The sequence below is a fragment of the Salvelinus alpinus genome, chromosome 4 (genome assembly GCF_045679555.1).
Source record: "Salvelinus alpinus chromosome 4, SLU_Salpinus.1, whole genome shotgun sequence".
Taxonomy (NCBI): Eukaryota; Metazoa; Chordata; class Actinopteri; order Salmoniformes; family Salmonidae; genus Salvelinus; species Salvelinus alpinus.
Window position 1 is genome coordinate 62964476 of NC_092089.1, and position 14120 is coordinate 62978595.

General features: G+C 42.9%; 2 protein-coding genes across 4 annotated transcripts; both read right to left on the minus strand.

The window, feature by feature from the left end:
- Nucleotides 1-1456: 1456 nt before the first annotated feature.
- On the minus strand, nt 1457-5719 carry LOC139574099 (heterogeneous nuclear ribonucleoprotein A/B-like). Of its 3 annotated transcripts, XM_071398279.1 has the most exons (9): nt 5581-5719; nt 4905-5171; nt 3993-4161; nt 3669-3827; nt 3452-3583; nt 3110-3218; nt 2789-2959; nt 2609-2694; nt 1457-2162 (listed from the first exon to the last, which is right to left on the minus strand). In XM_071398279.1, the coding sequence occupies exons 2-8, from the start codon at nt 5144-5146 to the stop codon at nt 2624-2626; spliced, it is 1053 nt and encodes a 350-aa protein (XP_071254380.1). In that variant the 5' UTR covers nt 5147-5171; nt 5581-5719; the 3' UTR covers nt 1457-2162; nt 2609-2623. The 3 variants fall into 3 exon arrangements, with proteins under 3 accessions (XP_071254380.1, XP_071254381.1, XP_071254382.1); XM_071398280.1 differs by lacking the exon at nt 2609-2694; XM_071398281.1 differs by lacking the exon at nt 2609-2694 and having other exon boundaries at nt 2760-2959.
- A 161-nt stretch (nt 5720-5880) lies between these two features.
- LOC139572625 (nucleoside diphosphate kinase homolog 5-like) lies at nt 5881-13832 on the minus strand (the record flags this gene model as incomplete). Its single annotated transcript, XM_071395309.1, has 5 exons — nt 5881-11127; nt 12767-12896; nt 12979-12989; nt 13198-13391; nt 13621-13832. Coding segments are annotated over 5 exons (621 nt in total), but the record flags the coding sequence as incomplete, so codon positions are not given.
- Nucleotides 13833-14120: the final 288 nt, after the last annotated feature.

A 14120-nucleotide genomic window follows, 5' to 3' on the forward strand; every position in this document is an offset into this window, starting at 1 on the left:
TTGACGGATCCATACTACACACCACTTAAGCAGGTGTGTAGGGACCTGCTGACAATTCTACTTTCCTTTTCAGACATGGAGCGCAGTCATCAAAAACTGGACAGTGGAGATTTCTAAGGTTTGTACAAACCTGTAGAAAGATTTAATTGCATCAGACAGTAAGAATTGGTCACAATCAGAAGGAGTCAGAGGTAGTGTTGTTGATAGTGTGATGTACTCATCCAGGAGATTTCACTAACCGTTAAAAGTGCATTTCTCAGACATTGGATTTCATAGGGCAGAGCACCTGGTCCCGTATCTACAAATCCTCTCAAAGTAGAAGTGCTTATCTTGGATCTGTCCATAGAAATGGTATTTATGATCTAAAAAGGCTAAACTTATCCTATATCAGCATTCCTACTTTGAGGTTCTTTGTGGATATGGTCTCAGAACTTGGGTCTTTTGCTTTTCATACAAACTGCAGTCATCATGGTGGAAAATAAAAGGAACGCAGACTTATTCAACACAGCCAATCTCAAGGATCCATACCACAATTAAGGATAAAAAGCCAAATTGTTAAGACATTAAGAATACACTACTAGATCTACCAACACAAGAATGTTGAGACAGTTCATGAAGTGAAATTAGTGACTGCTTTTGATTCTGCATGAGGGATATAAGAGAAGCAGTGACATATGCAACAGAAAGGCAATACATTTCTACTATAAGACACTAAAGTCGTGAGCCTCACATTTATACTTCCCTGTGGAAATAAATACAATCACATAGCAACTACTGGATCAAGAAGTGGTCACAAAGGTCTACTGATACAGTAGGAAAGTGTATGTTAGGCTGCGTTTACACAGGCAGTTCAATTCTGATATTTTATTCCCCACATCAGATCAGCTCTGTGAAACAATCTGGGATTGGTCAGTTGACCAATTTATTAGTGGGAAAAATAATCAGAATTGGGCTACCTGTGTAAAGCCTACTTGATGTGAAATGGACACCGGCCCAGGCAGACTGATGAGGTCACTTCCAGCTGATCTTGATAACTGCAACATTGCATGGCAACAGTGACTTTGTACACATGACTGTATTGATGACAGACAATGTATGGGGGTGGGCGTGCACTTACCAGAGGACTAGTTATTACCTTGACTTATCCACCTATAAAAACCATACCAAATACTGTAGTTCAACGTCAGATCCATAGTGGGGTAAGATCAGCTAGCTCGGAAAAGTAAATCGACGCGCAGGCTACGTAGCACAGCTTTCAACCCATTGACTGAGCCAGTTATCCCTCTGCCAGCAAAGTATCTGCCACCGCATCCCAGAGAGGCATCCATCTGTACGGCACGATTTTAACCTTACCCAAGACAGGACAAGTAATCCATTTAACAGTACAAAGCAGTTAACAGTAACCAAAACAGCATTAGGGGGAGGGTTTATAAATGATAACAAAAGGATCCACGTGTAATATAAACCAAAAGTTTATTTCTACCAATTTGCCCAAGACACTAGAGGAATGAGTTTCCAGAGAGAAAGGGAAGGCCCTCTACTTACATTTACAGGCTTGCGCTCAGTTGTACTGTATCGTATGTAACACTAGTAAAGCCACTTTTAAAATTACAGAGAAGATGGGGGGGACCTCCTTAAAAGCCAAAAAACTAATGCTGGTTGTCCTCGTCTACTAGCCAAATGCAAGCATTCACTAAACAAGCTTACAATGAAACCTTTGATTAGTTTTTAAAATCTCTTATTTCACCTCACCCCACATCTGAAGCCATGCAACTCGCGTCAAACACTTAGCACAGGAAAATGTTTTACTAATCCTAGAAATAACAAAAAAATGTAATTGTTTTATTTCAAAAGCTTCTGAAAGCTCTGCTCATGTTTGTTGGCAAATCCAGTAGACATGTAAAATACAACCACACAATACATTAGATTCAAAAAGGTACCAAAAAGTACAGTAAAAATAACACTTCCATCTCTGGAAATGTAAATGGACAAAACAATATAAAATAAAAAAAGAGGAAAAGTGACATTTGCTTCCCCAGTTCCTCACTTGATCTGTACATATGGAGCATGAGTCCAAATTTCTGCCAACTCCAAAGGAAAAGCCAAAGCCCATGTTCGCTGTGGCCGGACCATGGGTTTCTTTTTTCTTATTTACTTAAGACCTTAAGAGAGAAACATGGTGCTTACAGTTACTGAGCATAACCAAATGGCATTTAGTATTACACATGGACACCATGATGTTTATGAATGACTTAACAGTTGTATACTTCTATTAAAAATGAACACTCAGAGTGGGGAGAACGTCAAAGGGGACATGACACCTAGCTGCCATACCTAGCACCCCATCGGAAAGGCCCTAATGCTTATACTGGGTCAACCACCACCTCAACCCTTATTGATCAAGTAGTGTTTGTAGGGATGCATCTTAAAATGGTTGGCACATGGAATGAGTCCATTATTAATGAATTGCAGACCCTCCCCACCCACTTCCCCCCGTTAACAAACGTTTGAATGGGATCAGACTAGATGGGAGAAATTTTGGAGTCAAAAGGCACAAATGGTTACAGCTAGATTGTCATATCACCATAGATGATGCAAAAATGCATACCTGCACTACATGTGATCAGTATGGCTTGTAGCTACTCTGGTGGCCTCCACGTCTTGGAGTTTTCCCATAGCCTGCATTGCCCTGGTCTGGAGGACAAGAAAGAAAGGGACTGAGTGTCTTCCGTACGACAAGGACCAACAAAGTTTCTCACATTTGCGTTTTTGGGTGGTTATCGCTTACTGTAGTCGTAGCCACCCCCATAGCCATAGTATCCAGCGGAGTAGTCGTAGTTGCCGTAGCCTCCATATCCGCCGTAGCCTTGCTGTCCACCGTAGCCGTAGCCCTGGTTACCATAGCCCTGGTTCCAGTAGTTGTTGTATCCGCCACCTTGGTTCCAATTCTGGCCCTGACCTGAGAAGATTAAGTTACAGTGATTAGAAGCACATAGAGCAGAGTTATACAAGCAACTACTTTGATCTTGGGACTGGGGTGAGAGGAGCCTATTTTAGAACCCGTTTCGCCAGGTTAAATCCACACAAGGCGTTTGGTGTAGATACTCACCTCCACGGCCCCTGCCCCTTCCTCCTCCTCCTCCACCACCACCACCTCCACGGCCGCCATATTGCTGCTGCTGGTACACTTCTTTGGGCTGTGCTATTTTAATCTCACACTGGAACAGATCAGTAACATGAAGACTTAAGTTAGACATGGAAAAAACCTTTACCACACCCACTGCATGGATCTTCAATGTGAGGGTTACATGTTACCCGAGGAAACCTCAGAATTTGTTCTATACAGAAATCTAAAGCTTAATTTGAAAGTAGGAGGAAATCACAAATCTGCAATCAAAGGTACAAAAAGAGACACAACCCTGCAATGCATTGACTGCATTACAATTGTTACCTTGCTTCCACTGACGTTATGGAATTTCTTTTCTAGCACTTTTTTGACAGGAGTTTCATCCTTATACGTGATGAACACAAACCCCCTTCTCTTTTCCGTCTTTGGGTCCTGTGGAAGCTCAATTGTCTCGATCTGCAGGGCAAAGGAAAATAAAACAATTACTGTTACAACACCACCAAGTCAGTGTTACCCCCAAAGATAGATGTTGATACTGTACCTCGCCAAAGGTTCCAAAGTACTCCTGGATAACTTCCTTGTCTGTGTCTGGGTTGAGGCCACCAACAAAGATTTTCTTTACGGGTTCCTTCTTCATAGCCATGGCCTTCTTGGGGTCGATCTGTCGTCCGTCAAGCCGGTGTTCCTTCTGTTCCAAAACCTAGACAAAAAGGAAAAATGGTCAGAGAATGAAGAATGGCAAATAGTTGTAGGACTACAGGGATGTTGCCAAGTTGTAATATTCCACATGGGAACACTGACATTCAATATGCATTACAGTCCTTAGATAAAAGTAACAAGCCCCCAAAACATGTTGTTATCTTACCTTGTCTACACTGACTGCTTCTTTGAATAGAATAAAGCCAAAGCCTCTTGACCGGCCTGTCTGCTGGTCCATCTTTATGGTGCAGTCCGTCACTTCACCGAATTTAGAGAAATAATCTTTAAGATCTTTCTTACTTGTGTCCCAGCTAAGTCCTCCAACAAACATTTTCCTAGCAAAGAAAAAAGGATAACTGACTAAATATGATGGTTGGGTAACAACTGCTCTAAAAGGGTTCGGGAACATCTAGTACAGGGTTTCCCAACTGGCAGCCAGTGGGACGAATCTGGCCTGTGGTTGGTTTTATTTGTCCCCCCAAATTCGGAGAAAAAAAAATCATATATTTTTTTGTTGGGTGGGTGAATTTTTATTATTAGACAGGAGACTAAAAACACAAGGAAACCAGCTTCAAGTGATTGATTTAAGAAATCTGTTCCCAAATATCTCCAAACATAATCGTATACAAATATAAACATGGTTTGAAATTATGTTTTAGTCAACAACACACATATTTATTTTGACCTTTTTGCAGTCCATAAATTATTTGTAATTACGTTCTGGCCCCCTGGCCAACCGCTCAACAAAAAAAAAAATTGTCCCCGCGGCTGAATCTAGTACTCTACAAATCAGTAGCCATTGCTGTTGTAGATAGGCTGGGCCTACTACTGTATGTCCAAAACCACATCATTAACCCCAAATATCTGACCAGAAAGTCCGGTGTGTGCCCTAAACAGAATAAATAACCTAGCCCTGCAAAAATATACAAATGCCGGCGAGGGAGTGTTACATTTGATCGCTGCTGGAAGTGCCCCCCCTCCCCCTGCTCCCCACATGGCGCCAACAAAGCCAGACCGAACAAAGGAGCGATGCAAACCATTAGCATTCTGCCGAGATCGAAAATATTTCTGTACTCACCCTGCATCCTCCTCGCCTTTGCTGGCGTTGATCTGCCCGCCTTCGCCTTCAGTGGCACCATTTTGCGAATCTTCTCCCTCTACTGCCGCCTCGTCTTCTATGCAGGCTTCGGTCTCTTCCTCGCCTTTATTCAGGATTTCGGTCTCTTCCGTTCCATCGGCTGTCTTTGCGCCGCTAAAATCATCCTCGCCTTCGTGGCCGTTTTCTGATGTTTCCATAAACTGTTGCTCGGTGTCAGACATTTTGTAATACTTAGGTTCCCCTTTCCTGCACAAAATGAAACATTGTTACAAAAGGACCTGTACAGTTATGTAACTCAGTCGCCGTACATGCTTCGCCATTTATGCTATGCCAGTGAATACACTCCCCCACCATTTTGGCTGGCAACATTGTTTTTTGTAAATGTATGGGAGACAATGTCCCCGGAATGCAAGCGATACATGGCAATCGACTCATCGAATGAGGGTGCAACAAAATATCAATTTTTGCACTGACTGAATGTAACAACCAAATATCGTCAATGTAACTGTATCGCGCAGATAAACCGTTAGCATGAACCATTACCACTCCGTTACGTAATGCGAAGGCCATGCGAGCTGTTTTGCTACTCAAATATTACAGCCACATTTATGCCTAACACCGAAATAACGAAAATAGTTATTCTTATGGTACTTACACAAATAAAAATAAGATGAATAGATGGAAAATAATCCACTAAAGCCTCTTAGTGATCACACAATCAAAAAATACTCTTCAAGATGGATTCTCCCATACAACGCCAACTCGTGGTTGGTTTTATAGTACCCGTTAAACAAAAAACGACCTTTCATTTAGGGGGCCTCTGATTTGATCCCCAAAGCTGCCTATCATGGCCATGGCCAATTATGTACCCCGATTCAGTGTACACACGCCCACTACACGTAAGAACTTGCAGTACCTTTTACTATTTTAGGTACATTCTTGAAGAAACAAGCCTGCAAACTACAAAACAATATTATTTTGGCGGGGCGGCAGCTGCGGCCAAGAGACCAGAGGCGGCAGAACGGAGTGCTCGGGTTGGGGTGTAGGGTTTGAGCATAGCCTGAAAGTAGGGAGGGGCAGTTCCTCTTGCTGCTCCGTAGGCAAGTACCATGGTCTTGTCGTGGATGAAAGGTTGGACTGGAAGCCAGTGGAGTCAGGGCCAGAATAATGCAGGGGCTTACTGGGGCTGAAGCCCCTTGGCCCATGCCGTGGGGGGCCCAAGAGGCAGCAAAAACAAATAAGTATATATACAGTATATCAAATCAAATTGTATTTGTCACATGTGCCGAATACAACAGGTGTAGACCTTACAGTGAAATGCTTACTTACAAGCCCGTAACCAACAATGCAGCTAAGAAAAATAAGTTAGGTAAAAAATAATTAAAGAGCAGCTGTAAAATAACAGTACTGTACAGAGGGTACTGGCAAAGAGTCAATGTGGGAGTGGGGGGGGACGGCAATGCAAATAGTCTGGGTAGCCATTTGATTAGCTTTTCAGGAGTCTTATGGCTTGGGGGTAGAAGCTGTTAAGAAGCCTTTTGGACCTAGACTTGGAGCTCCGGTACCACTTGCCGTGCGGTAGCAGAGAGATCATTCTATGACTAGGGTGGCTGGAGTCTGACAATTTTTAGGGCCTTGTCGGGTGTCTGAAGTAAATCCTTTGTGTCCAACTCGTTAAAGAAAATGTTTTCATCCAGTACGAGGTGAGTAAGCTCTTTTCGGTTATAAGAGACGGTGGCAAAAACATTATGCACAAAATAAGTTACAAATAAAGCAAAAAAAAAAAAGCACAATTGGTTAGAAGACCATAAAACGGCAACCATCTCCCCCGGCGCCATTCTGAATATATTATACACTGTATATGTAGTATATATTTGATATTTTTTCACTGCAACTGCCAACCACAGGAAGACTCAGGAGCCCGCTCTCGATGAGTATAGACAGTCTGCTGCCGCTCTGCCAATCATCAGATGGGGGGGAGAACAGGTGGTAGGGGGACCACATGGTTAATTGGGGGGCCCTGCCTTGATTTGGTAACTGATTAATAAAAACTGCATAATAAATAAATGTGACTGGTCAATTGTGTGAGTCAGGGGCTGGGCCCACACCTGTAGGGTGACCAAGAGGCAAAAAATACTAATCTAAATTACTTTTTATCCAACCACAGGAGCCCGCCCTAAATGTTCAAAATACACCAGAGAGCATAATTTTGCCATAGAGGATCAATAGTTCATCAAAAATAACTGTGGATTAAGTTTTATCACAAGCACATACAGGCATCTGCCAAAATTAAGGAAACACCAACATAAAGTGTCTTTAAAAGGGTGTTGTGCCACCACGAGCTGCCAGAACAGCTTCAATGCAATTTGGCATATATTCACCAAACCATGCCAGGAAAATACACCCCACATCATAACATATACATTGTATCCCTTGTGGCAATTACCGGTATGCCTACAGGGAAGGCTGCAGTTTGGGCAAGCGTGACAAATATAGACTACAGCTTGTTGCATTGTGGCTATAGACATATAATCCATAGAAGGGATTTGTAACCTCTTACCCTGGAAATGTGACTGTTAAACTCATGGGTACATTAGCAATGGATGCCTGACTTGAATGGGAACTGCCATCTATGGATTATATTTCTATGGTTGTTTGTGGCTGTAGGTTTGCGTTTTGCAGATTTCAAAATACAATTGGGGGAAAAACTTACAGTTTGGAAAGTCAATGCCTACTGCTGAAAAGAGAAAGAGTAATCTGTCTGTAGAACCATTACAAACACTTTTTCTCCACAACTCCCACTGTTTTTCAAAGTACCTCATCTTGAGATAGCCTCACGACAAGCTCATCGACCATCACTGTGAGTAGCCTATGGCTTCATCATTAGGTGAGTCAGTTGGCACTGGAAATTTTACTTAATCGCCTACGATATATATGCATTTATAAACTGGGTGTGTCAAGCCCTGAATGCTGATTGGCTGACAGCTGTGGTATATCAGACCGTATACCACAGGTATGACCAAAATGTATTTTTATTGCTCTAATTACATTGGTAACCAGTTTATAATAGCAATAAGGTTTGTGGTATATGGCCAATATAGCACAGCTAAGGGCTGTATCCAGGCACTCCGCGTTTGATCGTGCTTAAGAACAGCCCTTAGCCGTGGTATTTTGGTCATATACCACACCACCCTGTGCCTTATTGCTTAAATATTGCCTCCTAATATAGTACAATCTGTGTGTCATTTCATTGGCCTGGGCTATTGTTTTTTTTTTTTTTTAATTCAAGACCAGATTGATCTCCGTTTGTCAGAGTAGCCGCCCATTTTATTAATTTGTGTGTTATTAAAAAATATTCAGCTAATGTCTTCTATCATGTAAATGACGTAGAATTGCATGCATTTTAAAAAGGCCGTTTTTTTTCGGACCGTGGAAGAAGAAAAAAAATCCCATGTGTGGAACCACAAAAAATGCCTCTACTTAACTGTAGCCTGTGCCACATGGCAAACATTATGGCTTTATTAGAAATTGACTTTTTCTTAGACATTAAATTTACCATGCCTCAAATTGCATCTTGGTGCATGGATTTGATGGTGTGACGGGAAGCGGGGAATAGCCTCAGGGCCTTTGATTTCTTAATCCATCCCTGAGTGGAGTGTGCAGAGGAGCTGGATGACATGGGAGAACTTGGGGAAAGTTGAACACCATGCGGGCTGCAGCATTCTGGAGTTGCAAGGGTTTGATGGCACAAGCCGGGAGCCCAGCCAAAAGCGAGTTGCAGTAGTCCAAACGGGAGATGACAAGTGCATGGATTGGGACCTGCGCTGCTTCCTGTGTGAGGTAGGGTCGTACACTACAGATGTTGAGCATGAACCTGCAGGTGCGAGTCACTGCTTTAATATTTTCAGAAGAGGACAGGGTGTTGTCCAGGGTCATGCCAAGGTTCTTTACTGTGGGAGGGGGACAACTTGCAGTTGTCAACCGTGATGGAGAGGTCTTGTAACGGGCAGTAGGGCTGGGCGATATGGCCTAAAAACCATATCTCCATTTTTTTCATTTATGGGCGATTCATGATATATATCAACAAAACATCGTTGCACAATTAGGTCAATACACTGCATTTCAAACAGTTATGAATAATCTAATGAATTCAGGGCGTGTAAAATTATACCTAGGCTAAATATAAGCCTTCCACAACCATAACATGCTGACCACACCGCTCGTGTTGCGTGCACGAGCATTGCAAAATAAATGTACACATACATGTTATCCAATCATTGCACTCACACTGCCTGCACACATCTGCATAGCCAGGTGCTAAAATAGAACTTGGTTCTACTTGTGACACTTGACGCGCTGCAAGTCCTGCCTCTCCCATCTCCTCATTGGTTTTTAGGAGCATAAACCCACGTGGGTGATTGAAAGATGAACTGAGGTCTCTAGTCCAGTTGGTGGTGGTAATGCACCTTCAAGTTGGTTGCCAACCGCCATATAAAGTCCAAAGAAGAAGAAGCCCGAAGGGGAGATTAATAGAAACTAACTCGGTTTACCCTTTTATCTGTGGATTAATTGTCGGAGTAGAGGACCTTGTGCATTTCAGGTCAAATAACTACCCAATGATTATATCCCAGGACAAATTAGCTAGCAACAGCAAGCTAGTTAGCTAAATTGTCAAATGTTTAATGCTTTTCAGCCTGTCCCCAAATTAATATAGTTTGTTCAGAGTTCGTTTGATATTTCAACCTGCGTGTCCTGATCTCGTCTGGTGTGGGTGGACAAAATCAACATGCGCCCTATGGCGCACGCTCGCGAGTGGTCTGATCAGCATGTAAGACCCACTAATCATTTAATTATTTTATCAAAATAGTTTAACCTTTTTTTGCACTAATCATTGATCTGACTTTCAAGTGTCTGAAAAAGCCATTTTTGTTACAAATTTAACCAGAACATCCACTAATAATGACCAACTTCTTGTAGCAAGCACCATAGAAAATGAACACAGGTCTCAAACAATCTCTCAAGCACAAGCCCACGTGCTAGTGAGTAGCCAGCTGATCTTTACATTTAAAGTCTAGCCAACTTGGATCTATTTCCTTGCTAACAAGGTAGAACAGTTATTTATAGACCCTCGTGTCCCGTCTCCAACTGTTTAAAAATCACATTTTATTGCTAACATACACATAGCAGATATTAATGTGAGTGTAGCGAAATGCTTGTGCTTCTAGTTCCGACAGTGAAGTAATATCTAACAAGTAACCTAACAAGTAATCTAACAATTCCACAACAACTACCTAATACACACAAATCTAAAGGGATGGAATAAGAATATGTACATATAAATATATGGATGACCGAGCGGCATAGGCAAGATGCAAGATGGTATAAAATACAGTATATACATATGAGATGAGAAATGCAAGATGTGTAAACATGATTAAAGTGACTAGTGATCCATTTATTAAAGTGGCCAATGATTTCGAGTCTGTATATAGGCAGCTGCCTCTGTCAGTGATGGCTGTTTAACAGTGTTTGAATAACAGCCTGTTCAATTTGTCTAGATATTGAAACCAACTGGCCTACCTGGACAAGAAAATGATTATTTCTCAGAATGAGAATGAGTTGCCAATTCCTTATATAAATACATATTTTTATACTCACTGCACATTTATAACACAGACTAGACAACTAGCACATACTGTAAGTCTGTGGCTAAAATGCTGCTAGCCGTTCGGGTTACCACAATGCCGCACGCGACAGAAACTGAGCATTAATTTTAAACATGTTCATTGATAACTCTCGCTTTAGTAGGGTCTGCGCTGTTCTACTTTTTGGGAGTTGAGACATAAGGGTAGCGTTAGAAAGGTTAAGTTCTATTACAGTAAAATAATGTCTCTAAGCGTTTGGGTGTGCAAATGACCGATTTTGTTGGACCAAACCTCAAATAGCGAGTTTATGTCAGAGAAGATTGAAGTTCTCTTTTGTCATTGTTGTGAGTGGCAGGGGGAGGTGCTTGGTTTTTGTGTGCAAGTGGGAAGGTGCACAGTGCACACAGCACAGAAGGAGCGAAGAAGACGAGACCAAAATGAGCTAAAACATAAATTCAAATTATTTTGATACATCACCCAACCCTAGCGGGCAGGCCTTGCCGGGAGTAAAAGCAGCTCCCTCTTGTCGAGGTTGAGCTTGAGATGCGTGTTGCCACCTGGGTGTCAGAAGGGGGTAAGGAGAAAAGTAGTTATGTCATCTTCATAGCAATGATAGGAGAGACCATGTGAGGATATGATGGAGCCGAGTGACTTGGTATATAGAGAGAAGAGGAGAGGGCTAGAGACGCCCAGCTCTCAGAGGGTGGAGAGGAGGATCTGATGGTTCACGGTGTCAAAGGCAGCGGATAGATCAAGGAGTATGAGAACATGAGAGTCAGCTTTGGAAGTGCAGAGAGCCTCTGTGACAGAGAACAGCAGTCTCGGTTGAATGATCCATCTTGAAGCCTGACAGGTTAGTGTCAAGATCGTTCTGTGAGAGATAGCGAGAAAATTGGTCAGACAGCACACTCAAGTGTTTTGGAAAGAAAATAAAGGGACAGTGGTTTGTAGTTTTTGGCATCAGAGGAGTTGAGGGTTGGTTTCCTGGAGGGGAGCAACTCGGGCCATTTTGAAGTCAGAGGGGACGCAGCCAGTGGTTAGGGATGAGTTGATGAGGGAAGTAAGGAATGGGAGATGGTCTCCAGAAATGGTTTGGAGAAGGGGATGGGTTTGAGGGGGCAGGTTGTCAGTCGGCCGGACCTCTCTAGTCACATGATTTCATCTGGAGAGAGAGGTCAAGGCGTAGGGTAGTTCTGTGTGAGTGGGACCAGTGGACTCAATAGGCTGAGTGAATGAGGACCAGATGTCGTCAACCTTTTCAAAGTGGTTGACAAAGTCCTCCGCAGATGGAGGATTAAGGAGCAAGGAGAAGGTGGGAAATAGTTTCCTAGGGTTAGAGCTTGAAATTTAGAATGATAGAAAGTGGCTTTAGCAGCAGATAGAGGAAAATAAGGTGGCGAGCAGGAAGTGAAAGGATGATAGGTCCTCTGGAAGTTTAGTTTTCTTCCTTTTTCGCTGAGCTGTCCGCAGCCCTGTTCTGTAAGCTCGTAATGAGTCACTCAGCCACAGAGCATGAGGGGAGGGCCGAGTTGGCCCGGGAGGAAAGGAGACAGTGCAAGTCACAGGATGTGGAAAGGGAGGAGAGTAGGGTCGAAGAGGCTGAATCAGGAGGCAGAATTATTTAGCAGAAGGGAGAAATATGATACAAAAGTAGAGTAGTGGGGGAGATTGAGAGAGCGAAGACTGCGACGCCGCATGATCATCTGGGTAGGGGCTGAGAGACTAGGGTTCGAGGAGAGGGAGACAGAAAAGGAAACAAAGTAGTGATCAGAGACCTGGAGTGGGGTTGCAGTGAGATTAGGCAAACAGCCTCTAGTAAAGATGAAGTCAAGCATATTGCCTGCCTTGTGTGTGTGTGTGGGTTGCATGTTGTTTATCAGCAGTCAAAGAAATGAACCCCATAAGTGGTCAGCTACACACTGCACATGTCTTTATGTGCAATTCTTATTTTGTATTCCATCATACTGTAGGCAATCATCCCCTCCCCCCCAAAATTAAGAGGGGAAAAAATGGTTCCTGGTGTCTAAATATCATTTTTTATTTAATCACAGGATTTTATGTTACAGTTTCCTGATAATACTTTGGTATTACAATTAAAATCATTTGAATCCCACTTTGTAACAAAATGTGGGAAAAGTCAAGGGTTGTGAATACTTTCTGAAGACACTAAATATTTAATGTGTGTGTTTAACTTACATTTGGGGAACATGAGCTTGATCTCTCGCTCGGCTGAGGAGAACGAGACACTGACATGCATTGCATTCCTTAGGTCAGAGGCGCCATACTTGGCTCGCAGGCTGGGGAAGAGACGACATGCACATGTAGCCTACAGTAAGTGCTCAGTCATACAGTATTGATCGATCATTTGTGCAGTAGGTATGCGGAGGTAATAGGATAACTAGGCCTACCGGTATTTTAACTGAATGGACAACGTTTTGTTGCATATGGATAAATATTTGCTCTCCTAATAGGTGGACTTCCATTGGGTGAAATCAGTAAAAATTCAGATAGCTGTCAAGGTCTCTAAAGACAAATCCCAAACCACACTTAGAGAACCGCAAGTAAAAACAGCCAGTGAATATCTTCCATTTGGGGTGAGAAGACAGCTGGAAACCCAATCCTCTAACTTCTGACTGACCATTCTGGGTGTCTCCCTGGCCTTGGTGCAGTTGGACAGGTCTTCCAGTGGGCGATAAATCCAGAGCTCATGAAGGCCGTCAGGCTTGGGAAGAACAGCTTTCCATACTGCTCAACACAGTCACTGCACTGCTCCGGACTCTTGTCAAAGAGCAATTGCACAGACAGACACACGATCACAGTGATTCATGTTAAGTGTACATAGCAGATGTCGAGTTTGCCTGAGGATCAAACCGAAGCGCCGCACACAATCATCCAATCAAATTTGCCAATGTCCATCAATTCCTTTTGGTTCATTACTCTGGTATTGTTCGGTTTTATTGCCTAGAGACGACATTCATAAATTTTCAGCAGTAGCCTCTACTTTGGCAACACCCCCTTTGTATTTACACATTGACCGCCACTGATGTCACAAACTGGCTAGTGGCGACGCTATGGGCAGCATGAATGTTTGTTGTTCAACGGCTGTGCTGCGTCTAAATAAACTGTGTACACCAACCTGTAACAGTGAACCCAGAGCTGAGAATGATATATTCTCAGTGTGGTGTATAGCGTCAGGTTTGTGCAATCCAAGAGTTCTCTCCACGTAAATCCGAGGAGCGGGCGTCTGATTCTTACGCGTTTGTCATAACGTTCGCTCTTGTAGTGTAAACTCCCCCTCAATCTCGCCTGGTTCAGATTAATACTGGCGCCAGTGCAAAATCTGGCAATCTGATGACGCGAGTATGACGTAAGTTTGCAACATGTTCAAATTGGTAATGGGATAACGTTTACCATATTACAGGCTGACAAGACCCATAGTAAAGCTGCCGAAATTGAATAAAGTGTCAGTTTCCTAGTTTACAAACCTTTTCGAAGAGGTTTGCTCAGTCCCATCGATGTTCGCATTGTTGCTAGGATACCGACAACGGCA